We start from the raw sequence: 27,029 nt of genomic DNA on the forward strand, positions 1-27,029 counted from the left end.
TAAAATACATCAGATTAGGACACCTGTAACTAGTTTTACTTGAATATATGTACACAATTACATATGCATTATATACATATAGGCATTATATATATACATATAAATATATACACATATATATAAGGCACTGGAAAATGTACCATCACTTCTCTAGGACTGTTTGAATCTGTAAAAGTAGATCATATATCTTCACATAATTTGAAATGTCTAAGCAAGACATTTTAGAAACCTTTCAGGGCTAGAGATACCAGCTGTGAAATAAGCCTTACTTTAAATTTCAAGTTATTGTGACAAGATGAACAAAACCTATTCTAGTAGTAATTCTATTTATTATAAAGCTGCTTCTCTCTTAAAAGATATATTCACCTGTATAAATAGTTTCCTTTGTCTCTCCTTATTATGTTCCAAAATGTGAACTTAAACTTGTCCTGCAGAATAAAAAATAACAATAATGAATAAATGAATACAAACTTGGATAATTTCTCCATTACTTAGAGGGAGGAAAGCCAAGATTGCTGTAGGCCAAGATAAGATTAAATAAAATGTATTAAAAAAGACCGTGAGCTTATATAATCCTCTTTGATGGAGCCAAATCAACGGAGCCTGGTTTGGCCATTTCATAGAAAAGGTAATCTCTGCCACGTGAAGACACGACAGCACACAAATGTGACTGGCATTTATGAAGAACATGCTTCAATGGATCCCTGCTTAATGCAATTAGCCTAGATATGCAAATGATGGCATCAGAAATCCTGCAGCAGCTGCAGGGCCTGGCAACTGTGCGTGTTGTAAGCCAGCCTGACAGATCAAATGGATGTCTTTTCAAAGACCAGAAAGAGGCAGATGAAGATAGATTAAGAACTGTACATCTTTGGGATTTATAAACCCAGATGATCTGGACAGAACATTTCAACAAATACCATTAATACATTTTTTTCCAGTGGCTCTGTAGCAATGATTCGCAATTGTTATGGGCCACAGGATCCCTATTAACCCCACAGCTGGAATAAAAACCAGTACAGAAAACTTCATTTAGTGTTGTTTCATGGAGCACTTGCTGTGACCTCACAAACAGGGTTCATTGGTCACAACCAGGAGACACTTTTAAAGACAGAGCATATTTCCTACTCTACCAGCAGCATCTTGACAATGAGATTTAACCTGCAGTCACTTCTTTTAACGTTTTGTCACGTGCAGACTGTGCACCAGAACTGGCCTTTCCAGTTCTACTCTTCCAGTCCAGGTTTTGCACGAGTGGAAGGGAGGAAGGGCAGAGCACCACGGACCAGCCCGGCAAACGGATGCGCTGAGGCAGAAACAGACACTCGAAAATACTGAAGTGACTCAGAGGTTTAAAAAATATATATGTATTACGAGAGCCACAAAAAAGGTTACAGACAGAGCTCCACAAAGCCTGCACAGATACATTCCAACAACTCAAGGTGGCAGAACAGGTGAAATACAGACCATAGACACGGCTCGACAGGAACTTTCCGCACTGTCAGAGACAGCGAGCTTGACCCCATCTTCCCCCCACACAGAAAAATATGGACTATATATATAATCTCTCTATATATATCTCTAGTCTGGCTCACAGATACAGTCCAAAGAAAAACCACATTGCAATTTCCACGTTAGGCTTGTAGGAGCGTGGGCATCATCTGAGGAACGTCCACTGCCACGCCCAGGAGGGGATCAGCTCGGGCCAAGCTGCCACAACGCTGTGCCTCGTTAGCAACTGGAACAGCAACACTCCACAGCTCATCTGCTGCACGTGGCTACTGACACACAGCTCTCTGCAACCCTTGGAGCTGGCTTGAACCAAACTGAGTAAATACGTTTGTTTTGCTTAATTTAAAAAAAAAAAAAAAAGCAAACGTAAGATATTAGGGCAGTTCCTGCTATCACCTTCCTTAAAAATTCAAGACTTGAAGAATTCTTGAATGCACTTGCTTACAGACATATTTTGAGACTGTGTTAATGATCTTCAGGAAGATTTGCCACCCTGAGGCTTTTTCCCTTGTTCAGGTTATGTCTGCATCCAGTTTTGCCACAGGGGCCAAATGCTGGTTGTCTGTCAGTGCAGTATTTGGCCCGGAGTTTCAAAGTCTTTGCTATTCAGACTTTCCTATGAGGTCAACAAACAAAGTAGTAAAAAAAGAAAATATTAAGGCTTCAAGTAAAAATATTTCCTCTCTCTCCCACCCACGTAGTAAGGTACATTTAATTTCATAATACTCAATATATTACACAATTAGAGATACAGAGATCCAGCTTTTCAAGGCAGGTCGTGCTACGATGAAAACCTGGAGGCTAAATGGGAGCGTAGGAACAGGGAACAAACTGCTAATAAAATGCAATATGCAATGAAAACTGATGCATAAACTAAACAAAAACTATTGCTGTTTTTTAAATAAGTAATACAGTCCACAGCTACAAATAAAAACATGTTGACAATATTTAAGACTTCTGAAACATGAAATAAGCATGACAAAAATAAAGAAGCTACTTTACAGGACGTGTTAACTCGTGCTGGATTTTCATGGCTGATCCCCACCCACTATAAATTAGCATCAATTAAATGAGCTTTGATGGAGCCACACCAATTTATACCAGCTGAAGATTTGGCCTGCAGTGTCTGTAAAAACAGGCTATCTGGGCAGAACCTTGCTGCTAATCTGTAAACTGCTTAAACAACTACACTTTTAACATGGGCTGGATTCTGCTCAAAAAACTAGATTTAATAAATAGGTCCCCAGTCCCACAACAGGAACTATGGAAACAGACACTCAGATTTATGAAAAATAACTGCAGGTTCAGTGCCTTGGATGAAAATGAGGCTGGATTTGCTGCGTGCAATCTCCCGTTACCAGTTCTGCTCAGATGATTCTTTCAGAAAATCTGAATCATTTACTCCAGGCTATGTGCACTGAACTAAATGCAAACCTCAAAAGGAAAGAAAAAAGAAAAAAAAGGCTTTGGTACCATTGTAAACCTATGAAGAAGTTGAATGTCTCTCAACTGTGGGCAAAACTACTCACAAAATACATAATCCTTACTTCTGAACCTGTACTGACACAGTGCATTCATTTTTCCCTCCCTTACCCCCTGTGAACTATGTCAAAATAACCCTGGATATTAGTGCTTTATACACACAATACTGTGTTTAGTCTTACTGAGAAATCCTCTCATGAACTAATGTAGTTAACTCCAAAGGCTCTTTGGCCCCTCAAGTTCCTCAGTAGCTTTTTCATTTATAAATGCAAGAGAAAGAGCGATCAAAGTGGAGCATCACTGGGATGCAAATCTCAAATGTTACACTGGTGCAAATGTTCAGCCTTGCTTGCATGAATTTCATGTACATATTCAAAGATACATGATCAGATGTGCCCCTGTCTTGCTCCCCAGCCCAAACTCTGTGTCTCACATCCCCTCTTTTCAGGGCTGACATATGGCAATACATGATCCTTTAAAAACAAGTAATTCTTGTGATATTCTGTGCACCAGAGTGAATTCCAGTCCTTAAGGAAGTACTGCATCTTCCTGAGGAGTTCCCATCAGGGCAGATTGCAGACTAGTAACAGTTAAAGATGGAAGAAATCGATAAGGCCATCTGGTCCAGCCTCTTGTCCCCACAGGCTCACCTCTTCCAGAAATTCTTTTAATGACTTGTCCAAATATAGTTTGACTGTCCTAAATAGTTTGGCTCCAAAACTCTGCCTTGGAAGACGATTCCACTGGCCCTTCCCCTCCGTCCTTTCTGCCCCCTGCTAAATGTAGACCATTGGTTACCAGTGACAACCTTGGATTTACCTTTGGTTTTGCAACTTTTAAGTGACACATTTGTAAAATTACACTCGATCTCCCGTTCACTGCCTGGCCAGTGGCACGTTTTAGCCCTTTAAATCCTCTCTTTAGCCAGCCCATCCAGTCCTTTCCTGTTTCTCCCTCTGCAACTGGTCCAGTTTGGCAGCATCTCCCTGGTCCCACGGTGCCCCCAAGCCAAGGATTCCACGTGCCAGGGAGCAAATCTGCACAGGAAGACTACTGCTCCTCTGCTCTGCATGGCCCTCCAGCAGGCATTTAAAACATCGCATGGCCATAAAATGCACACTGATTTCTACCTCCCTCTCTCAGAACTTTGGCCTATTGCAGATGCTTTCCAGGTTTCTCCCCTCAGGCAACACAGAGCATTACACAGAGAGATGATTGACTTTCCTATGTTCTCTTCAACCTTTGTCTCCAAAAACTAATGTGATATACAAGGGACATAATAACCATGTATTGCAGCAGATGGTAAGATTCATCAAATCAAAGTATAAATTTTAACCAGGCAAAACTAAGGGCAATATTTGCCTTCTGGAACAATTAATCTCAACCCATATGAAAACAAAGAAGATGTTACCAACACATTCTGAGTTGCTACCTGGAGAGCTCTTCATTATAGCCAAGGATTGAAAAGGATTTCACCCCTTGAAACAAATATCCTGAAAAATGATGGATTTGGCTCTCTAGTCAAAACCATTCACCAGGAGAACCAGGTGGGAAGTCAAGGCTTTGGATGCTCACTGGCTCAGTGATAAATAATAATTTTTAGTGACTTTGGCAACAGTTGCTCAGGATATTCTTAATTGCACACATGATCTGGCTAGTTAGCATTGGTCCAGATCTCAGTACTTTTGACTTCTGAGGTGGTAACTGAATGGGAGGGAAAAGGAGATAAGGAACAGAGAAATAAAAATCCACTTGTCCCAAAATTAGCTGTGCCAGAGTCCTCATATTTGTGATAAAAGTAATGCACAAATTTCTTGTTTCTTATAGTAAAGTCGTCTTTAAATCCAACAAAGTAAATGTACTTTTCTGGAGACAGGAAAAGGAAACCTCAGAATGTTAAATAGATTTGATTGATACAATTTTAAAAAGTTGTTCCCCAGGGGAAAAAAACCCAAATGGAAAATCCTTTGTCTAACAGTATTGAAGACCAGAGGGAATGTGCTAGTAATTAGGCAGACAGAGAATTTATATCCTTTAGATGTACACTTGGCTCAGTTACACACACTGTAAATTCAACAGCTCCTGACAACCTTGCTGAAGGATTACACAGACGGCACCAGGCACGGCAGTAAACCAGGTTATTGCCTAAATCCAACAGGTAACGAGGAGGGTGCAGGGAGAGCAGCTGACAGCTGTTTAAAGCATGTTCCCATCCAAACATCTCCTTTCTTATCTGCTTGGTTTTGCTTCTGAGTCAGAGAAGCCTTTAAAGCCCGGAGGGAGCGAGAGGTGAGAGCGGAAGACCCTTCAGGCCCGGCGGTCCCTTTGCACAGACACGAACGCGCACGCAGCGTCACGACGGGCAGGCGGACGGCAGACAGCGAGAAGCTGATGATATCCTGTCTCCTGCTGCCACCCAGGACCAGGGAGGCTTTTGACGACGATGTGGTGTTTGCAGCCCGAGTGCCCTTGCCCTGCTCCTCCCCAGGAGAAGGAGCCCGCGCGGCAGTGCCGGGGGCACGCGGGGCAGTCCTCGCGCAGCAAACGCTTTCCACGGCAGCAGGAAAACAGCAGCTGCTCCTCTGGCTCCTGCTGACACATCGCTGGCCACAAGAACCGGGAACAGGCACGGGACAAGCTGACTGACCCTGGACTGACCGTCACAGCACAGCTGGCACACGACAGACTCGCTGGACAGACTTCGGCGCCCTCCTGCTCGGCACAAACCCCCGCGGCTGTGGTGTGAGGTCGTAGCCAGTTCCCGCCAGTTCCCTTCCCTCTGCAGGAAGAGTCTGATACACTGTTCAGTTTTATTCCCTCAAGAATAAGGCTGCAGCTGGTTTTTGGCCAAAAGAGAAAGATGAAAACAGAACAAACCCAAAACAAGAAAAGGAGAGTGGCCGGCCGCTGCTGCTCCTCCTTTGTTGGTATTTGAGTCTTCACAGTGCTCCTTGCTTCATGGCTGGCTGAGTGGATGGCTCTTTTATTTTTAACTAATTTTATTTTACACTGAAATTTCATAGGTTGTTCCACCAACTCCAGACACCTTCTTAACATTTGAGTGTCTAGCAGGGCTGACAGGCGTCCCCTGGGAACTCGATGTTGAGCCCAACCTGACTATTCCTTTTGGCTGTCCATTTATTTTACTGTGAGGTGTCTTCAGCTGCATGTCATCCCTGCATCAAAGGAGACAGCAAAAGATGCAATGTTAGTGACAAAGTGTGATAGGAGAATGGCTTCACTCAGGATAAACAATTACCCCTGTTACCCTGAGTCCCAGCATTGCAAAATATTCAAGCCTCGGAGCAAGCTGCTTGAAGCCAATGCACTTGATGAAAAGCCACTGAAATGAGAGAATTTATCTGGCCATTAGGTTAGTGGATCAGACCCCAGTAATATTTGTTCATTTAATTACTTGCTTAAATGCTTTGTTGATCTAAATTAATTGCATAAACATCTGTAGGATGCAGGAGGGTTTAGCTGTCACCACTACTGTGGTGACCTTAGCCAAACTGTGTCTTACAATGAGAAAGAAAACACTCAGAAAAAAAACATTTCCTAGCTAAATTTTGAGTTAAACAAAATTATGTTGCTCATCTCTGAAACATGTAAGAGAGGTGGATTGGTAAGACTTCTTTGTGATAGAAGACATAAACTGACTCAAGTCAGGAAGTACTCTAGGATGCCTGTAATTAAAGACCATAATCCAGATGGACTCTTTAAAATAATTTCTTTTTTTCTGTGCCAGGGAGCACAGACAACAGGCTCTCCTCAAAAGATCTTCTAAATCTAGGCTACCACACACATAATGTGTCTCCTCCCGAGGATTCTTGAAGTAATTAGATAAAAACCTACAAAAGAACTTGTGTATGTTCTGGAAGTATCAGCATGGCTGGGCTGCTGTGTCCTCCTGCAGGATGGATGAGCACCCAGGATGGATGTGCACCCAGGATGGATGTGCACCCAGGATGGATGTGCCCCCAGGATGGATGTGCCCCCAGGATGGATGTGCACCCAGGATGGATGTGCACCCAGGATGGATGTGCACCCAGGATGGATGTGCCCCCAGGATGGATGATGTCTGCTGGGCTTGGCCTCAAGTTCAAGAGCAGCTCCTGCCCAGAGCAGTGCCCAGGGGCTGCCGTCCCCTCCAGAGCGGAACGCTCCCTGTCTGCCTGCAGACAGAGGCAGGCTGAGCTATTTCAGACCACCCTGACCTTTTCTGGAGGCCAGAGGGTTTGGGGTTTTTTGCCACTTTTCTGTGGCAGCCTGGTGTGACAGCTGTGCCCTGGAGCAGCAGGTCCATCCGCTGCCACCAGCCTGGCTGTTGTGCCGTGGTTGAGCTGTGCTTGCAGCAGAGCTGTGGGGATCTGAACCAGCAGAACACACAGACACACATGAAACACAAGGGCTGATTTCCCAAAACACCGCTGTACCCATACACAGCTGAAATAGGTAGGGACCAAATGCTACATTTGCCTAGCTGGAGTATTATCAAAGCCCTAATTTAGTGCAGAAATTCTCCTGAAGAACACAGTCTGCCTCCTGAAACAAGGCACAGAGGAGCTGGGGAATCTTAGGGCAAAGGGGAGAAGGGAAGTCATTTGTAGTGTTACGGCCAGAGAAAATGTGCCAGGTTTACAAAGCACAGAATGCTTGTGGGAGGTTTACTTCACTAGTTTATTAAGCTATTTATTTATTTATTGATCTAGGTACTTGACTTTATGACCTTGAGTAAAAAAGATCCTCTGCAATGTCCTCACGTCTGCCACTTTCTTTAACACCTGATGGGACCTGTAGCTATTTTGCCAGACATTGTATTCTTCATAACCTCAAAGAGCTGAACAGGATTTACAGGCTCTACCTTTTAAACAAGCACAGGGTAAAAGCAGCAACAGAGCCAAGAGCCAGAGATTAAGAAAACGCAAACAGCTTTTCATATCATCATCCTTCCTAGAGCAGCAGCTGACACAGCTGGGTCTCAAACAGAGGGCAGAGGGGCAAAGGAAAGTCCACAGGTCTTTCACTGGAACAGACTCCTTTTTCAAACAGACATGAAGAGGAGAAAATGGCTCTCTACCCCCTGAAAGTCAGATCTTCCAAATGATCTTTCAACAAATAATCTTTACAACTACAATTCACTGTGACTTTTACAGCTGACTTGACCACCTGCAGCTCAACCTACAGCAAATGTGCAAACATTTTGTTGTGATGATGTTGCTGGGGGGTATCACAGAACTGAAGAGCACCCACAAACCTCCCACCCTCGTGGCCTACAGCAAACGTCGTCTGGGTGGTGCCTCCAGCGCAGGGCTCTGTGCCTGCTCACAGGCAGACTGGCCCTGCCAGGCAGCCCCTGGGGCAGTACCTACCTCTGTGCTCCCACTGCTTGCACCTCTGTGATTTCCACAGTGTTTACAAACGAGACGGCCTTCGGGCCTCCGTAGGAGGGCGACCTGGGCATCCCTGTGGGGGACGACGGGACCTGGTGGCCCGGGGATTTGTAGGAGCCGTTGCTCACCCTGCCCTGCAGTGCCTGATGGGACTGCACGTTATTATTGGCTAAATCAGCTTGCAGAGAGGTTGTGGAAGTCCTTGGTGCTCTCGTCATTGCACTTGAGAGTGAAGACACCGAGGACTGCAGCACGGGGTTCCTCGTGCTGAAGCTGGTGGCGGCCATCAGATTGTCCCTGGAGCCGTATCTGATGGCCACGCGCGGGTCCTCGGAGAGCGTGCTGACCTGCTGCAGGCTGTACGAGCTGGGCGTGTCGTAGACCCCCGAGTCTGCGAACACCGAGTCGGGGTGCGAGTGCAGGAGCTTCTCCCTCTCTTCCATCTCCTTCCTTTCCTGGATGGACGCCATGATGGTCTTGGAGAGGTTATCGTAGCGCACCGGGGAGGGGTCCCGCTGGTGCGGGGCCGGCGCCCCCAGCACGGGGCTGAAGCTCTGGGGCGGGCGCTGCAGCTCGCTGCCCCGCAGGTGGCACATTTTGGCCGACAGGTACGGGGAGTGGTACCCCACAGAGCTCACTGCGGAGTGGGCCACGCACTTCCTCCCCGAGGGCGACATGGGGTTCAGCAAACTGTCATAGGAGAGGCTCCCGTTCCTGTTGGACAGGGAATTGGGAGAAAAGATGCTTTTGTAAGGGGTGGAAGCCGCCCCTTCAGACTTTATGGGATGAAGGGGCACTTTGTCCGTCCCTCTCCTGCCAGCAGATTTCAGGCTCAGGGATCGTGAATTGATGGCAAAGGAATCTATCTGCAGTGGGGAAGACTGATAGGTCTTGTGCAGGGAGCTCTTCCGGTAGCTGGGGATGTCCAAGCTGGGTTCGGACTGGTAATCAAGGCTCCTGCCATCCTCTTCTATCAGAGCCCCTTGGCTGTGTCCCTCCTGCAGGGTGATCTAAAACAGAGGTGAAGATGAGAAACAGAAGCCAATGTCATGTCAGCACAGGCTCGCTCTGCACAGGGGGTGCAGGGGAAGAAGAGAGCTGGAGGTCTCTCAGATCCCAGCTACGACACAGGCTCATGACAAGGAACCTCCTCAGTCCTGTCCAACGTGTGGATTAACACCTCAGGAGCAAGGAGGAGCTATTCCCAGTAAGTGCTGAATAATACTGACAGTAATAGATAAGTTAATACATGGACACTGAAAACACTCAATGAGAGACCTACACTGAGATTGAAGTCTCGGTCAAGGTAAATCAGATTGTAATCTGATAATACTGCCCTTGGAAAAACCACTGCACTTAGGGTTTTCTACAAATAGCTCTTGAGTTGAGGGATGTCTGGTTTTGTGTGCTGAGACAGAAATACTTCCTGCTTCATTTCAACGCACTGGGGACCAGGACACTCTCATCCACTTTGTGCTATGAATATTCAGTAATTCTGAATTTCTGGTCATAGGTCTTCAAAATTAGGCACATGAGCTTAATTAAAGCAGAGAGGCTCCTTCTCACCATTTAGGCAACAAAATGAAGCAATTTTCTCTTTTTTATTGCCTGTGCAGGAGAAAGTGGCCATATCAGAGAAGGAAACAGAGGACATAATTTATTTATGCTATGAAAACAGATAGGACTTCACTTTAGTTTACTCTGTGAAAATTGCTTACAGTTCTGTTCACTTAAAACGCCATTCTGTGCTAAGCAAATAATTTTTGCTGTTATTTTTAAAGAACAGTTTGCCTTAATGCACAATAAATTTGGTACACTGGCTCTGCAAACAAGAATTATTATCAGTCACATTTAATTACAAATGCAGTCAACACAGGTTGTTCTTTATCTAGTTTCTTTCAAAGGAAAACTATAAAGAAAAAGCTGAATTATAAAAATCTGTTTCACTGTGAAGTTTTTTAAAGATTTCTTTCTCTGAGTAAGAAGATAGAGAAATATGCAAACCAGTTCCCTGACTGTTGGCATTATGACTCAGAATGCCGTGGCTTACAGAGCTCAAACCTGCTAGAGGATGCCTGTAAATAGAACATTTGGAACTGGATGTCAAGCCATTTTTCATGTAATAAAGTGAAAATGATAGGATATTAATCTTTTAGGATACAGAAACACACTGTGGTTCTTGTGTTCCCTTTCACAAGCCAATCTTTTCTTCACTAAAAGTGGACAAGTCCAGAGAAGAAGATTTACCATTCCTGCAGTAAGACTAAAACTTGAACTTGGTGGTAGCTGGAATTCCACCATCTATCACCATCTTTCTTTTCAAAATGGGAAGCATTCACAAAAAGCTTTCCTCACCATTTAAGGAACAGTCTCATTACAGTGTTGATGCAGACAACTGTATTTCTCTACCGTATCTTCCTCTCCTTACTTCATTCACAGTTACTCCTTCCTATCACCCCCTTCTTGCCATTCCAGGGGTGACACTGGAGGGGCTGATGAAATTAATTTAAAGAAAACTGCAGTGTGTGTGGTAGGTGTGTTTTAAGGGTATCTCCACTGGTGGGTGAACACTTGGATATGTAGTGCAAATATACAAGTTGGACCAGTGATTTTCAAACTCCTGTTCTCAGGTCCTGGGGGCCAAGGAATATTTTCAAGAAATCCATGAGAAATAAGCTTCAGAACTCCTAAAAAAAGAGAAAACTGCCGAAAATCCAGAGCATATCTCTCTAATTCTCTGGACCTCAGTTTTCTTGGTAGGAGAAAATGATGCCAAGTGTCAGGAACGTGGGTTTTTTCCATATAACCCAACTGTGTTGGAAAGGTGCTAAGGAAGGTCAAACACGAGGAGTCTTCCACAAATTTTAACTAAAATATCTCTTGGGATGCTTTAAAAGTTCTTTCTGTTTTGCAAGCTGACATCTTAAGGAATCAGTGAGCACGGTGACTGCTGGCTACAGGGTCTGATCCAGACAAGCACTCAGCATGCCCAGCTCCTCTGAAGGGAATGTGAGGTGGCACCCGTGTCAGGAGGAAGCCAATGGGAGGTGACACTTGTCAGCATCTCAGGCTGAGCCCCTGGCCCAGCAGCAGGACAGACAGACACCGCTCAGCGCAGCAAAGCTGGGAGCTCACCGTGTTTCATGGGCAGCACAGGGAAATAATGCAGTGTCACACTCCAGTGCCAGCTGTCCTTACACCTGACACTCACTGGGGCCTGCAGGGAATTCACCCTCAGCTCCAGGGGGCAGACACTCCCAGGCTCACTCACCTGCTCGGCCGTGGCGTGGTAGTGAACTTTGGGGTTGTTGCTGAAAGCTGGTCGATACTTGTACATGGCAGGAGTAGGGGGGCTGATCAGTTTGGGTGAAAGGCCACCTTCTGCAAAAGGAAAAAAAAAAAAGGGCTTTCTATTAGAATGGGTGTGGGCAGAAAGCTGCCATCCATCACTCCTTCCTATCCGTGGCCCTCCACAAACAGATCTGCTCTGCAAAGAACAAAACTTGCAGTGCTCTTATGCAGAATTCCACAGAAATCAACGGGGCCCCTGTGGAAGTCACAGCACAGTGCTGCCAGATCAGCAAGGCAGTGAGAAGAAGAAATAGTATATTAAGTGAGGTGACATATTTTGGTGAGTAACAATTTTGCCTGATTTGAAATATGAGCACTTTGGGCTGAAATCAGCTACTAGATTTATCTGAAAAAAAAAATTTTCTCATAGCATCAAAGTGTTTAGTTGACATTTTCATAAATTAAATAATTCAGTTTGTAATGCCTAAGCATTTCATGTTAATATTTCTGATTCCTTAGCTCAAAATTACATTTTTCATTTTAAAATTATCAAAAATTAAAGGAGGGGCTTAAAAGAGTTTATAAACTCTGCAAAACTGATAGAAATATCCAACCTACACTTGAATTAACCACTTTAGCTGACTTTTCTCTCCCTTTCCTGCTGTTAATTCCCCTAGCTTGGAACTCCTGTAAATAGAAAAAAACCCTTCATCCAGGTCCCACTAATGTTTTGAAAGAATACCACAGGCCTTTCAAAGAGGCTGAAATATTTTCTCACTAATAAAAATAAAACACTGATCACACAATATACCTTCACTGGCACCCAGCTGCCCTTTCAGCTCCGAGTACTTGCTTGGATCTCCTTTGGGTGGGAGAGGTGGTTGGCCCTCCATACTTTTATCCTCCAGACCTTCCAGGCTAATTTTAGACTGAAAATGATTAAAAAAAAATTGAATCATGGCATGAAACTTGGTTAAATAACAGAAAGTATGTTGTGTATCACAGAACAAGAACTACACCTGTAATGACAAGCAGGATTTAGCATCCACTGCAGATGAGGATGGTCACATGTCAAATCAGCACTGTCATAACAAGCCAGTATAATGTTAACTGCACTCTCCTGGTCCTCTTGGCATGCCAAGCACCATTATCATCTCACTAGTTCATATGTGGTACAAGACAAAGGTGTTTTCTAGCATTTTTCAGCCACTTTCCAGGTAGCTCTCAGCAAGCAGCTCTCCAAAGACTGTAAGAAGTAAACACCCACAATAATCTTGCAAGCTGGCTCCTTTTGAATCCACTGCTTTCTGTAGGACTAAACAAATCCTTCTCTCCACTTCATGCCAGAAGAAACTCAAGAGAGAAGAGGAGATAAGAGAACTCAGTTCTGAGTCAATATTCCTTTCCCTGGACCACAAGTGTTCCTGCAGCCTGGAAGCTCAGAACATTCTCTGAAGTAGAAAAGCTGACCTGGTGGTACAGGGGTTCATTCAAATTAATTTGAACATCAAGAAGTAACAACTCTAGGGACAGAAAATAACTCCTGTAAAGAACAGGCACCTCTGCCAAAAGAGGCCCAGAGGCTTTCCATTCTAGAGCTGCCTGTTACCAACAGCTCCTGGACCCAGAGCTGCTGCTGCTGAACCTGGGTTACTTTCAGAGGATGAAGTACATGCCAAGGACTCCACCTCTACCTCCTTCTCCAAGAAATGCATCATCATCTCAAAGAGATCTGCCAATGACAGCCTCATTCCCAGGCCTGACAATGCTCGGTCCCTGCCCTTCAAAGGCAGCTCCTGACGGCCTTACCTTGCTCCGGTTGAGGTTGGCCTGGATCCCGTTGTCACTGATCTTCACTGTGATCTGTCGCTCCGATAACTCAGGCCTGAGGAAAGGAGGCTTCACACTCACAGCCTGCTTCTTCTTGGGCTCCACCACGTACCTGATTAATTGTGCAACAGTCATCATTAAAACAACAATAACCCAAGAATGAGGCTTAGAGACAAGCAAATCTTCCTGCTCCCAGGGTTATGATGTAAGAATGGGCAGAGTCCAGGTGAGCAACCTCCACTTATTTCAACAGATGTAATAACTGAACAGCACTAAGAAGATCCACTGGGGTTTTCCAGTGAGCAAAAGGAGAGGATGCAGTAAAAAAGCAGAGTTTTTAAAGCTCTGGTGGACAAGAGCATGAAGAGAGCAAGAGAGGCCTATCACCAACAGAAGTGAATGTCCAGATCTTGCCCAGCTAACACAAAACATCTGCCCTGGGGTGGGAGTGCGTGGCTGGGGGAATAAACCCAGCACGTGGGGAGTTACCATGGAGATGATGACGTGCTGCCAGTTCTAATTTACCACATGGTGACTGAGGCATGGTTAGTGTTCAAATAAATGGAGGTAAAAGAGGCAGACAGGTCTGGAGGAAGCAACAAATCTGAAGGGAAATGGCTGACTTTAGAGATCTAATTTTTTCCAGTGGAACAGAATTCTGTAAGTGAAATTGGCCAGTGGCTGGACAATGCCCAAAAGTCAATACACACACCAGCCTTCTCTGGTTTTTGTAGTGAGCAGGACATTTGAGTAGTGATGGCTCAGTGATTTCAATATGCAGGACAATGTGAACATGTCTTCACCAAACACTCGAGTTCTGCTTGCTACAATTCTGTGAATAGCCATGATGGTGGTACTTACACCCCTCTCTTAATAGGAGTGTCTCACAGCTCCTAATATCTGGCTCTTCTAATGCATCTTGACCTGATTTTCATGTTTTGATAAGTCTGAGAAGCAGCTACTCCAATGTCTTTACATTAACACATATAACAATCCTTTAGGACTTACCTGTTGCGTAATAAAGGGGGGAAAAAAAGGCAGACAACCATGTCAGGGTCTGGAACTGCTCAATACCCTAGAAAGGCTCAAAGCAGCCTCGCAGTATTAAGATTATTAACATGTTTGCAGGCTGGACAGCTCAGCACCTCAGATATTTATAGTCCATCTGATCTACTGCATTAAGATCCTGGTTTCAAAATGTGAAACGATAAATCCATTTCCCCAAAAATAGAAAGCCATAAATAAAATCCCAAGTTCCACGATGTAGACCTCATCGATAATCTGCTTGATGATAATGAAAGTGCCAGTGAGACTGAAAACCACAGCAGACTTAAATTAGACGTAAGCCTTAAGGAGAAAGGCTGATTTTAGCTTCCTTCCTTTTCTGCAGCAGGCTGGACTTGGACTGCACAGTGTACGAAGTCGTGTGGGGAATGTGATAACATATGGAAACCCACCTTGTTACTGATATCCACTGGATAAACAAGTTGTTGAAGAGAAGGGTACCAGCTCTTGACATGCTCATTCCAAATAAGTATTTCTGGGATAAGGGTTGTGAATTACATGAAGAAAGCTTGGACAGTTCCCAGCCGTGCAAGAGGGAAGAGCCACCACAGAGCTCCCCTTCGGGAGTCTTTTGCTTTACTTTCCTCATTTCATCAACGATCTTTGGCTTGTGAGCCCAACCAAGCACATTTTCTTCCTCTGTCCCAACAGCTACTCCACCTCCCTCAGTCCCAGTTGCCAGTGTTGCTCTCACCTGGGAGCCAGGGGGCTGCAGAGCACGTGTTCCACGTTCCCACAGCATCCCCGCGTGAAAGGATTCACTCCCCCGCGGAATTTACCGGTCACCTGCAAACACAGTCAGGACAGTGCTCAAACCTCTGGTCGTGTAACAGTCACCATCCAACCCTCAGAAAGCCAAGAACAAGTCTGCCTTGCTCTGACCCTTCTGTCCTTCCCAACCGGATCACTTTGAATGCTGCCCTTCCTCTCTCCAGCTCCAACACATCACCTCCAGCTAATCCCAGCCAGGAGGCATCAACCCAAGACCCCTCCCCAAAGGACCGGGTGCTCCGTGGGACGGGGTTTCCAAGTGCCCACGTTCAGCTCTCCTCGCTGCCCCTGTGCTGGACTGGTGCCTGCTGCCTGTTTCGGGTCCTTTCGTTCCCGTCACTTCCTCTCCTCTGCCTTGGCAAGTCCTCTGCAAACCACCAGGAATGCCAAATCCAGCTTGTAGTGCTGGATGAGAGCAATGTTTCCTCCCCATCAGATCCCACCCCTAGCAGCAATCAGTACAAACCACTGCTTTGTGCAGGAGGGTGCCAGGAACTCGCTGGAGATTACCACGTTTGCTTGTAAATGGGCAGGTTTAATAAAAGCCAAGGCTCATTAGACTGGAGGGATCCATTCAAGGCTTCATAAGCATTATAAAGAGTTGGGACTCTACAGACTGATACTTGAAAGTAACCATCTGGGGATAAATACCAATAAAGCCAGGGAGATTACAGTGGTTGCCTCGAAAAGCATTACTGTTGCTGTTCACAAGCAAGGCATTTTAATCAGCTCGAAGTTCTGATGTAGCAACAAGTTCACAGAGTACCAGAAACACTTTAATTACTTTCACATAAAATAACAACAATTAAATGACTTTGCAATATATTATGCTGGCATTGTTGATATAACATAAAAGTCTTTAAAAGGCCAAGAGAGAGACGCTGGAAGTTCTGAGAGTTGGAAGAGTAACTCGATGACTAAAACATGGGCCTGGGCTGTTTGGCACATCTGCATTCAATCCTGGGCTTGAGCTGAATCGTGCCAGATGCTGGCAAAGCATTTCATCTCTCTGTGCCCATTTTCTCGAACACAATATGAAAATAAAATTTCTCTAACTCACAGATTACAGTACTAATTATATCAATTTGGTTTCTAAAGTAGTTTGAAACCCACTGATAGAAAGCGGTCTCAGAAGGAAGGATATTTATTTACTCTATTCAGAGACTAAAAATACCAGGATATAAGCAGATGTTGGGCTATGGGTTATTTTGATTCCATAAAAGAATTTCAGAGGCATTCAGAAAGCTCACAAACATCTAAACTCAGCCACTATGCACTTTGAAATCACAGTCTGCTACTATGAGTGCTCAGAACAAACTAGGGAATGAACAAACACCGAAAATTTGCAGCAAAACCCCAAAAATGTCTGTACCACTGGCCTATAAAATGTACTGGGAAAAGAGGACAAATGAAATGGAGCATACTGCAACTGGAAAGCTGACAACAGCAAATCCAGGAGCAGATCTCATATCCCTCACTCCTGGTCTGGTGCTCTAATTACTCAGATAGACTTCCTTTGAAAGGGACCTGAAGGCTGGGAACATCCATCTCCCAGTTACAGATTGCCACTACATAGGACTACACAGAAATTCAGACCAGATTATATTTAATTTTCAGAATGGCACGGGAAGATAAATTAAATCTCAAGTGGTTTGGTAGCTCAGGAAACCAATCCAAGCCAGGATACATTTTCCAGCAGTTATTTCAATCGAGTTAAATGAAAATTCTCAACCTTCCCAAATGTTAGTGCAGCCACAAAGACAGGAAGTTAAATTTTACTTCTTTTAAATTTTTCCTTCTTCCTCAACCTAAAATTTTCATCTCTGCACAAAGACAAGCCTAAGGCAAACCACGGTTTGGGCCATGAGACCAAACTGCCTTGAGTTTCATGCTACTGTTGTAAGCACTACCAAGCCTAACACTTGGCCCAAATGAATTTGGAAATGAAGAGCAGATGATTCTGAGCAGGACAGCGAGAAGCATTTGAAGATGACAGCTATGGAGGCCTGCTTTGTTCAAAGCCCATGTTAGGCAACTGTTCAGGATGACTTCAGACTCCTTGCTGATGTAAACCTCCCACACTACTGTGGATAAGAGTTTATTGTCTCTTGTGGGGCAGCAGACAATGCCAGCTCAGTTTGGGAAGGGCTGGCTCAGATTCCTCAGTGGCAGCCCCGCAGCTCCCCAGGCAGGGAGCAGCAGCCCCCAGGGCTGCCAGAACAGCTCTGAGCTGCAGAGCACCCCTGGGTGCCAGGGCAGCAAAACCAGAACCAAACCACAAGGGGAAAGAAGTGAGGGGCAAAAGAGGCGAAAAAAGCCCAGAAGGGAGGGGTGCTGTGGAGCTGGAGCTGTGAGAGGGTGAGGCACCAGAGAGCACACACTTAACCAGCCTGGGGAGTGGCTGAAGTGCTGTGTGCAGCTGGCAGGCACTGCCTGCCCGGTGCCAGGGGGCAATGCCCTCAGCAATGGCAGGGATGTGCCACTGATGCCACCACTGGGTCTGTGTCACCCACACCGTGCTGTCCATGTGCTGGATGGCTCTGGGTCACCACACAGGGGCTGTGCTCTGTGGACACTGCAGTGACTGCAGGGGCACTCAGTTTTACAGCTCTTGGCACAGGATACCGAGCTGGCACTTGGTTTGGAGAGGAGAACAAGCTGGGTGACGTCACAGCGTGTGTGAGTGTGTGCTCTCACACACAGCAACAAGAGAGACAAAGAGCTAACTCAGACCTCATTATGTGCAGTGTGGGCTTGCTGGGGGAGTTCAAAATATCAGGAGACAGGGCAACGGCATGATTTAATCTTTTCCTTTCTTTCACTCAGTCTCATGGATTGTTCAGTCTGACTCATAAAGTTTGAACTTCTGGGGTTGATGGTATTCACCACATAAAACCTATTTCAAGGCCATGAGTAGATTTTAAATGATAAATAAGCCTGGGACGATTCTCTGTGGCTAGAAAGGGGAAATCTCTGCCTGTAGTGCATTAAAAAAAGAAATCTGAAAATAAAAAAAATTGGCAATCTTCCTAGATCTTCACAAAAGCTCCAGTAAGAGTGTTACTGCTAAGATTTGGGTCATTTTTTTGCTTTACCCAAGCTGACTTGCTGACTTTCCTCCCCAGCTCCACCCCTCAGCCTCAGACACAGAGAAGGGGTTGCCTCTTACCTGCTCATTGGTTGTGCGCCCTCGGGCCACCAGAACGATGTGGAAGCCAGTGAGCCCAATGACTGGAATAAAGAACAGCCCAGCCACACACATGACAGCCATCCTGCACCCAGGAGTTAAAGAAAGCAGCACTGAGGGGAGAAGAGGCTGGGGAAGAGGGAGAGGAAAAGGGGGAAAACAATCTTGGAAACAGGGAGAGTGTCAGGAGTCACAGAATGGTGTGGGTTGGAAGGGACCTTAAAGATCATCTCATTCCACCCCCTGCCATGGCAGGGACACCTCCCACTAGCCCAGGTTGCTCCAAGCCCCATCCAACCTGGCCTTGGACACTCCCAGGGATGGGGCATTCCCAGTTTCTCTTGGTAACCTGTTCCAGTGCCTCATCACCCTCATGGTGAAGAATTCCTTCCTCATATCTGATCCATGCCTGCTCTCCTTCGGTTTAAATCCCCTTGTCCTGTCACTCCAGGCCCTTGCCCCAGGTCCCTCCCCAGCTCTCCTGTAGCCCCTTTAAGCACTGAAAGAGCCTCTGAGGTTTCCCCAGGGCCTTCTCTTCTCCAGGCTGGACAACACCAACTCTCTCAGCCTGCCTTTACAGCAGAGGTGCTCCAGCCCTCTGAGCATCTGAGAGGGCTCCTCCAGACTTGCTCCAGCAGATCCATGTCCTTCTTCCCCTGGTGCCTGCAGAGCTGGATGCAGCCCTCCAGGAGGGGTCTCACGAGTGCAGTGCAGTGTCCCTCACCTTCAGCAAGGCTAACTAAACTTTATCTTAAGGTTAAGTCTGGTCCTTACCCTTGAGTTGGTAAAGAGTCTTGTGAAGTCATTGCCTCTGGCTCTGATCTTGTGCAGAATGCTCTGCACTGCTCCAAGAGCAGTGACAGCCTCAGAGCCAGCGTTCCCTGCACCACAGCAGCAGGCAGGGGCTGCTCCCACAGCAGACTCTGCTCTACAGCACAGGGACAGAGTTTCTAACACAGTAAATGTACCCAGCAGCTCTGAGTCACACCTGACTGGGAGTAAAATTCTGGGAGGCAGCAAATCCTTCCGCTGGGTTGTCATGACAAAGATTGAGACAGACAAAAGGTCAGCCACAGTGTTTGGGGTAAAGACGTACAGAGGCAAAGCTGCACTGGGCATTTACAGGAGAGGAGCAGTGGGGGATCAGGAGAGGCTCCAGCAGCTACCAGGAGGACAAATCCTCAGATTCTTTCTTTCCCACTTTCCTCCGTTGCTGTGAGTCCTGAAAGAGCACAAAGAAGGATACGTGATGGTGGTGTGGGCTGCTCCCAGCCTTTCCATGTGGTTCAGCACGAAGATGAGCCCAAAGGTGAACACTCCGACCATGTGAGTACTCAGGGACAGCAAGAAGAGGAAAAAATAGCGGTAGTTCCTCCGTCCTATGCAGTTGTTGACCCATGGGCAGTGATGGTCAAAGTCCTTGGAAAGAAAGGGAGACACAGGGAAAAAGATCCAAACAGTCTTAGAGATGAATCGAAACCACTGTCATGTAAGATGACATCAGACTAGTTCTGCAGCTTTACAAAATGCTTCACTATCTTTGTAAGACTCTTTTTAGGACCAAGCTGTTTCTCAGTCTATGAATGGAGAGGTACTTGAGTGTTTACAGGGTTTGAAGAGGGGATATATAAAAAAAAGGACAGTCTATTTATCTGCTAGCAGCAGAAGCCGTAATTTTTTATCATCCTCAGCATGAGTCAAATACAATGAAGTTCTTACAACCTAGAATGGTCTGAAGATGCAATACTGCTGCAGAATTCCCTGCCCCACAGTTCAGTATTTATGTACCACTGAATTAATCCACTCTAAACAATGGCCAACACCAGATACACCTTTTTACCAAGCAGGTCCCCAAAGAAAAGCAACAGCTGGGTCAGACACAGGCAAAGTTCTGCACAGGTTCATTGAGAGATATGAACCCAAACCTGCCTATTTGTCTCAGTCAAAAGACCAAAGACAGATGCCTTTTAACAGGAGATTTAGTAATGAGGGCAAGCCAGAGACACCTTTCAGGGGCCTTTACAGAGTTTTGTAAGCGTGTAAATCCACTGTCTTCAATGGGATTATTCTTGACGTGAGGACAAGATCAGGAGCAAGAAATAAACCCTTCTTACCTCTGATATTCCCCACTCAGTGCACCACTGAGAGAACTGTTTATTCTCTGCTTTGTGGCAGTGCTATTTTTAAACACTGCTCAGTGACAGTTTGATAGTTCTAAGTTTTGCTCAATGTATTTACCAAAAATTTACAAAATACAAGAAAATGGATTAGAGCTTTCTCAAAGCACATTAAGAAACGACAGGGGCAATTTAATAAAGATCATTTCAGGCTGTACCTGAAATGCTGACATAACTTCAGTCTATTATGCAAATCTGGTTGTATGCAGCCCAAAATACCTATGGATTATGGATTATAAGTACCCACTGCAAACATTTCAGTGAAGAAAACAAAGATCTGACTACTTTCGTCACAAAGCCTAAAGCCTGCTGTTACCAGAGGGACCCAAAAATGGATCTAACTTTTTATTTCTGCAAATGTTGTCTGCTTTTGTTGTTTATGCGTTTTTATCAAGTTGGTTCAAAAGTTTTATATTTGGGAAAGGAATTTTTATTGTACATTCTAGGCTGAAAAGTGAAACCACGAGAATTACAACCCTGAGTGGGTTCCACAGGAACATCAGCAGAGAGGCTCCTGTTACTGTCTCAATGCTGGCCTAAAATAGACAGGTGAGTGGGAAAGAAGCATCCCAAGAATCAATAAAACATGCTGTTTAAGACCATGATTTATTGATTCTGAAGTCATTAATGCTTTTTGCCTATATTCCTCCCCAGCAAGTCATAATTTAATTACAAGCAGAGCTTCTTACTTGTGCCCCAGAATAGCAGGGAATGTTCAACTGACCCGCCTATCAATAGAACTTGTGGAGAGCTACCCAGAGTCACCTTGCCTTCTGCTATTTCCTGCAGGTTCCCTTTGGCTCCTCTCCCACGTTCACTGCTGCTGCAGAACTGGCTCCATGGAGGTTTTATGGCAGCAGGAAACTTCAGTGTTTTTACCACTGAGTTTTGAGCAATTTTTTTCCTCAGAAAACAAATTTCTTGAAAACGAATTTTTATGCTGAGCCACTGGGGAAGGCAGAGGAAAGAAATTCCGTGGGACAACTGAGAATTTACCATCATCTAAACAATCCTCAGGATCTAGAATTACTGAGAACATATCTGGTTTAGAACCAGGAACATATGATTCAAGTTTTCTACAAAAAATCCAATCCAACAATTCGCAGCAGTCTAAACAAATTGTGTGTCACCACTTATGAATAGCTGTGGCCATTCCCCCCTGCCCAGGGACCTTGGCAGCCCTTCCTCTCAGGCTTCTGGAATCCCACATCCTTCCAAAGCCTTCCAAAGCAGGCCAGCCTTGTCCTATTTATCGATGGTTACCAGGCACAGCACTGCTCCCAGATAATTATAACTTAGATATATATTGCCCTGAAGGAGAAAATGACTGACACAAGATAAATCCAGGCAGCCTTTCTCTCCCATGTAACTGTGCTGCTTTCTTTGGGGCTATTCCCCTGCTCATGGCAAAGAGGATTAGGACAAAGGTAGTGTATACAGCATTCCAGCTGACTCGGGCATTTTTTCCTTCTCTGATTAGTAATTTCTTTCATTTTAATGGTACAGCTGAATATATTTTAGACATATTAAAGATTTCATCTTTCTATTGAAAAAAAAATAGACCTTGCAGCAGAAATTATCCTTAAGAAGTGAAATTTTTAGCTCAGCAATAAAAAGAGTCCCCTGGCAATGCTCGCAGTGAGTACAGTGCTCTGTACTTACATGTTGGCAGATCTCTGTAGCCCAAAAGCACATTTACTGTTCAGGGGTTGTTTTTTAAAAATCCCTGTGACTCACCAAGACCTTAAGGGTATCAAGAATCATGCAAGTCCCATAATTCAGAGCAACCAACATGAGAAACATGAATGAGTTCATACTCTGAGCTGGGGTGTTGAAACAATGGGCTCCTTCCAGGGACTGGAGAACCACTCCCTGAATCCTGAGTTTGGTGTTCCTAAAGCTCACTCACCACTCTTGCTTCTCTTTGTCCACTAATGCAGTCACCAGTTTGCTCTAATGAAATGATGAGCCCCAAGCTCACACACACCAAGTTACAGTGGTTCACCCTGACCTTCCCTGAACTCTGCACTGACTCTCCCATTCACCCCTTGTTTGCATTCACAATCCCACGGCTACTCCAAGGAGGACAGAGCCAGCACCAGAAATGTTTGTTCTGATTCCAGCAGCAGCTGTGACCATCCAAGAGCTGAGCCCCTGGAGGGAGCCCCAGCTGCAGGGCCAGCCCAGGGTGGCGGTGTTACCTCCACACAGTTGTCACAGACGCTGCAGTGGGAGCAGCGGGGCGGGCGGTAGAAGTGGCAGGTCGCGCACCACTTCATCCGTACTTGGATCCCTTTGATCTCCACGTTCTTGTAGAGCGGAGCTCGGAAGTCGTCGTCTTTGTCCTCATCTTCATCTGCTGCTCAACGCAAAGCTGAGAGTTAGTGGCAGTAGAAGAGAGCAAAGAGAAAAGAGCCAATCCTGTCAAGATGCAGGGGCACCGTACGTGCTCTTTGGCTCGTCAGACAAACACCAGAGTGGTGGAGTGAGGGAATGTCACAACACTCCAGGGATCAGGGCTCACCTCCCAAGGGGGCTGGGCAGCCTGACCACCAGTCTCTGGACACAGAAAGGTGCCTGAGCCCTGTCTTAGCCAGCATTTACAACCTGAATGAGTAAGATGAGCTGCAGCATAGAGTCAAGGAGAGGGCAGAAATCACCCCAGCCCTGGTTGTGGGAAGTTCTGCTGCATCCATTTGGGATTAATTCAATGCCAGCCTACATGCCAGCTCATCAGCACATAATGTGAAATAAATTACAGAGGCAATTATTAGAAGAATGTTGTGCTGGCTCAAACCCCCAAAATCAACCCAGATGACCCTCAGTCATCCCAAAGACCTGTTGTTCCAGGGAGTCTGAGGGCACAGTGGGATAACCACGTGCCCATGGAAAGTCCTTCCATCAGCGTTTCCGTCCTGCCCAGCGTGGCCTGTGCTCACCTCTACCCTGCCCACTGGAACACCCTTGCTTTAGGAACAGCAGCTGGGGAGATCCCACCTCTCTCCAAGGCAGCACAGAGTACTGACCTGAGCACTGGCACTCACAAGTCCTGTATCTGATGTTCTCCCCTGTGGCCCTGAGCTACTCCTTTAGCCTCTTTGCCATCAGTAAGATGAGGATGACACTGTGACAGTCACCTCATGAGGGACAACGCAGAGGGCACGTGGTTTATCACCTCAGTTAAGCACTGCCCTGGGTAAGAAAAGAGTCCATTTAAAAAGAAATGCACAAAATAAAAGTTAGTCTGTAATAGACAAACATTGGGAAGAAGAGAAAAAATATGAGAATGATGTTCATGAAAGTTCATCTTTTATTTTAGATCCCTGTGATCTTTATTTGTTTCCTCTCGACAGAGAAAATCTAAGAAGCTCACTTCTATTTAACACCTGGTTAAACATTATAGTGCAGCTGGCATTGGTTGACTGGCTCCAAATTAGGTGGAATTTGATAATATTGTCCCAGCGGGGCATCAATTACTGTCACTCAGGTCTATATTAAATCTTCTCTAGATGTGTTATCATGATCCAATTTCCACTGACTTCAGAGGGAATTTCTGCCTTCCCTTGGACGAGCCTGGGCCCTGGCTCAGCTGCAGTATTTATCTTGCTGGAGTATTCTCTGGATTAAGGTTTGTGTGTGGAAGCAGAGTGCAGTACTGGCACCATTCCCTATAATTTTCCTTCCTAACCAGGCAGTGGGACTGGGAGAGAGCTAGACTCTAAATCCCTGAGGCACTGCTATAAATACAGTCTGTAGGTTCTTCAATAGCATTATAAACCTACCCATGCTGTGTAATACATGTGGGCAGATGAAAACAAGACGTTGGAACAGTCAAACCATTTAAGCTCTTGTAAAAAACCCGAGTATGCAGACAAAAAGTCTGTACATTATATATACCTACGTGCACTCAAACACGTTGCTCTTGCAGAATCCACACACACTGCAAGAGTTTGTATGAAACACATCAAAAGTACTGAAAGCCACTTTGTAGTTGGGATAATTAGCCAGCACTGAACACTGCCAGCCTCGACCTAGACTGCAAATCAGATTTTTCAGGGCAGCCCCAATTCCAGTCACTCAACACTTCCTTTCCTTCTCATTCATTTGGGTGTATTACCAGCAATTCACTCACACAGAGCCATCCTGATTCACACCAGAGACATTCAGAGAGCCACCAAACTGAGAAAACATTCAGAGATGAGTAATGGCTCTGGGAGTTTGGTTGAGGCCCTCTTCAACAAGCTGGGTCTCCACAGCCCAAGTTCTATCATTTCCCCCTTAGGCCGAGCTCTACCTGCAGAGAACCTGCAAGCTGATCTGATATAGCCAGAAATGGGCTTATTTCCAGTTTTCAGTGACCTGAGCAGAAGAATACACTGACAGAGGAATGTATCTTACTGCACAGGCTCTCATACTCGGATCCACTGACACAGAGCAGATGCATCTCATGTTTTTATAACATGAGGTTTTTTGGTGGCTTCCCTAAAGGAATCCTGGGATTTCATTACAATCTCAGCTTTTGTATTGCTTGTTTGCAGTTTTGGTTTTGAAGCAAATTCCTCACTATTAGAAATGTGCTAAGAAGTCTGAAAACCAAGAAGACTGAACCTAATTTCAAAACCAGAAAGCGACTAGAGCGGTTGTACATCCATTTTAAATGACTCCTACAACTCCTGACCTCCTTGCACTGGCAGCCCTGTGGGCGGTGGGGGGTGCTGAGAAGCTTTTTTCACATGCACACTTGTGATCTGAAATAACATCTCCTCTTTCCTCCCAGCACCAGTATTTATAGTCTTCTCCGTCTTTTTCCTTATCAGCTTGCTTCCTTCACACGTCTGAACTCCTACTCCATCACTTTCTTCCAGGATGAACTCACCCCCTTCCCCGTCCTTTCCCCACTCCCCTGGTTCCAGCATCTTCCATTCACAGCACAGAGACAAAAGGCCTCAGCTGAAGAGAAGGAGCCAGAAGAGTGCTGAGCTCCAGCAGCTCCTTCTCCTCCTGCTTTGCCCCTGACTCCCTGCCTTGTGTAAAGGAGGTGGCAGGGAGGGAAGGTGATGAGGGAGTTTCTATTTGATTTCCCCGGGGTTTCTGCTTTAAACACAAGGTCCAAAATGATGACCTTGTTTGGAAAAGGGAGTTGGGAGAAGTGCAAAGGAAGGTATGAACGGACAACACTCAGCACTGATCACTCCCAGGGCAGGGGGATGTCTGGCTGCAGGCTCTGCTCTGAGGGAACTGCCCTGCACAGAGATTCTCACACTGAGATTTTCAGAACTGAACATCTTTATTTAATCTTTCCTCCTACCTAAGGCAAAGAGCCCCGATGCCTTTAATAACCTCACATCTCACGCAGGTTTAATTAACACCTGCTATCTCTGCTGAGATAAACTAAAAAGTCCAGGAAACTCCTTAAAAGCTGTGTGTGCTTGAGTTCTTTCCAAATTCACTAGCATTTGTACCTTTAAGCACCTATACAGTGAGTAAGTCGATCTTGCACAAGTGACTGAATCTTGCCTTTGCCTGAGTTTGCCCTTACATGCAATTATTTGCTTAACTGGAGTACTGCAACACTTAATCAGGGATTCTGAAGCTTCAGCTGAAAGGAATGGCAGACAGATGCTTATCATTAGACCCTGCTACCTGGTGAAACCTGGCACTGGCTATTCAGGGGAGCCAGCAGGACAAGTGCCTTGTTCTTGTCAGGTAGCAATTCAAAATAGATATTGAATTCAGTGAATAGAGGTGAAAAAGCACAACTTGCAGACTGCACAGACCCACTGGTTTAGAAAGACTGCCTAGAGCAGTCTCTGCTGCAAACTGCATGTGAATAATTATTGGAAGACAGATAAAATGAGGTGATAATTCTCTCATTAGGGTGTGTTAAAAGAGATAGCTGCACTGTGGCTCCCACTACAAAAGCCAAGCGATCTTTATCCTATTTAATCAGCTGTGAATCAGTACTAATTTAAGCAGGAATATATTTCTAAATGTATGCATTTTTAGACACTCTAAGGCAAGCCTTAATCATTATCTTTTTTAGTGCTCAGTGCTTTTGCATTTCTTTTAAGGTCTTCTGGAAAGTCTGCTTTGATGGAAGTTTGGCCTCTCCCCTCTGCCACGCTCTGCTACCTACTGAGAAGACAGTGATTTAAATCCACTGTGCCAGCGTGACAGGGGATAGCAATCAACACCACCTCACTCAGGGGAGCTACTCAAGGACAACCATCCCCTGCACCCCTGTGCCCCCACTGCCAGTCTGAGCCAGCGCAGGGACAGCTGACACCCCTGAGCTCAGAGGAGTTGGAGGGTACCCAGCAC

At 45.5% G+C, this 27,029-nt stretch overlaps 1 protein-coding gene across 7 annotated transcripts in view; it reads right to left on the bottom strand.

The window, feature by feature from the left end:
- Positions 1–1,351: 1,351 nt before the first annotated feature.
- Positions 1,352–27,029, bottom strand: part of ZDHHC8 (zinc finger DHHC-type palmitoyltransferase 8) — a 104,521-nt gene continuing 78,843 nt past the window's right edge. For 5 of the 7 annotated variants that reach the window (XM_050318008.1, XM_050318011.1, XM_050318013.1 and 2 more), the window contains 9 exons: positions 22,910–23,067; positions 19,778–19,950; positions 18,514–18,616; positions 15,268–15,359; positions 13,488–13,620; positions 12,490–12,607; positions 11,659–11,768; positions 8,367–9,397; positions 1,352–6,170 (listed from right to left, as the gene is read on the bottom strand). In XM_050318008.1, coding sequence (XP_050173965.1) covers positions 5,999–6,170; positions 8,367–9,397; positions 11,659–11,768; positions 12,490–12,607; positions 13,488–13,620; positions 15,268–15,359; positions 18,514–18,616; positions 19,778–19,950; positions 22,910–23,067 — 2,090 coding nt within the window. In that variant the 3' untranslated portion in view covers positions 1,352–5,998. The remainder of the gene's footprint in view (positions 6,171–8,366; positions 9,398–11,658; positions 11,769–12,489; positions 12,608–13,487; positions 13,621–15,267; positions 15,360–18,513; positions 18,617–19,777; positions 19,951–22,909; positions 23,068–27,029) is intronic. The other 2 variants (XR_007629248.1, XR_007629247.1) reach the window with 2 other exon arrangements.

Source organism: Myiozetetes cayanensis, unplaced genomic scaffold (assembly GCF_022539395.1).
Source record: "Myiozetetes cayanensis isolate MyiCay16 unplaced genomic scaffold, myiCay2020 scf21, whole genome shotgun sequence".
NCBI classification, from domain to species: Eukaryota; Metazoa; Chordata; class Aves; order Passeriformes; family Tyrannidae; genus Myiozetetes; species Myiozetetes cayanensis.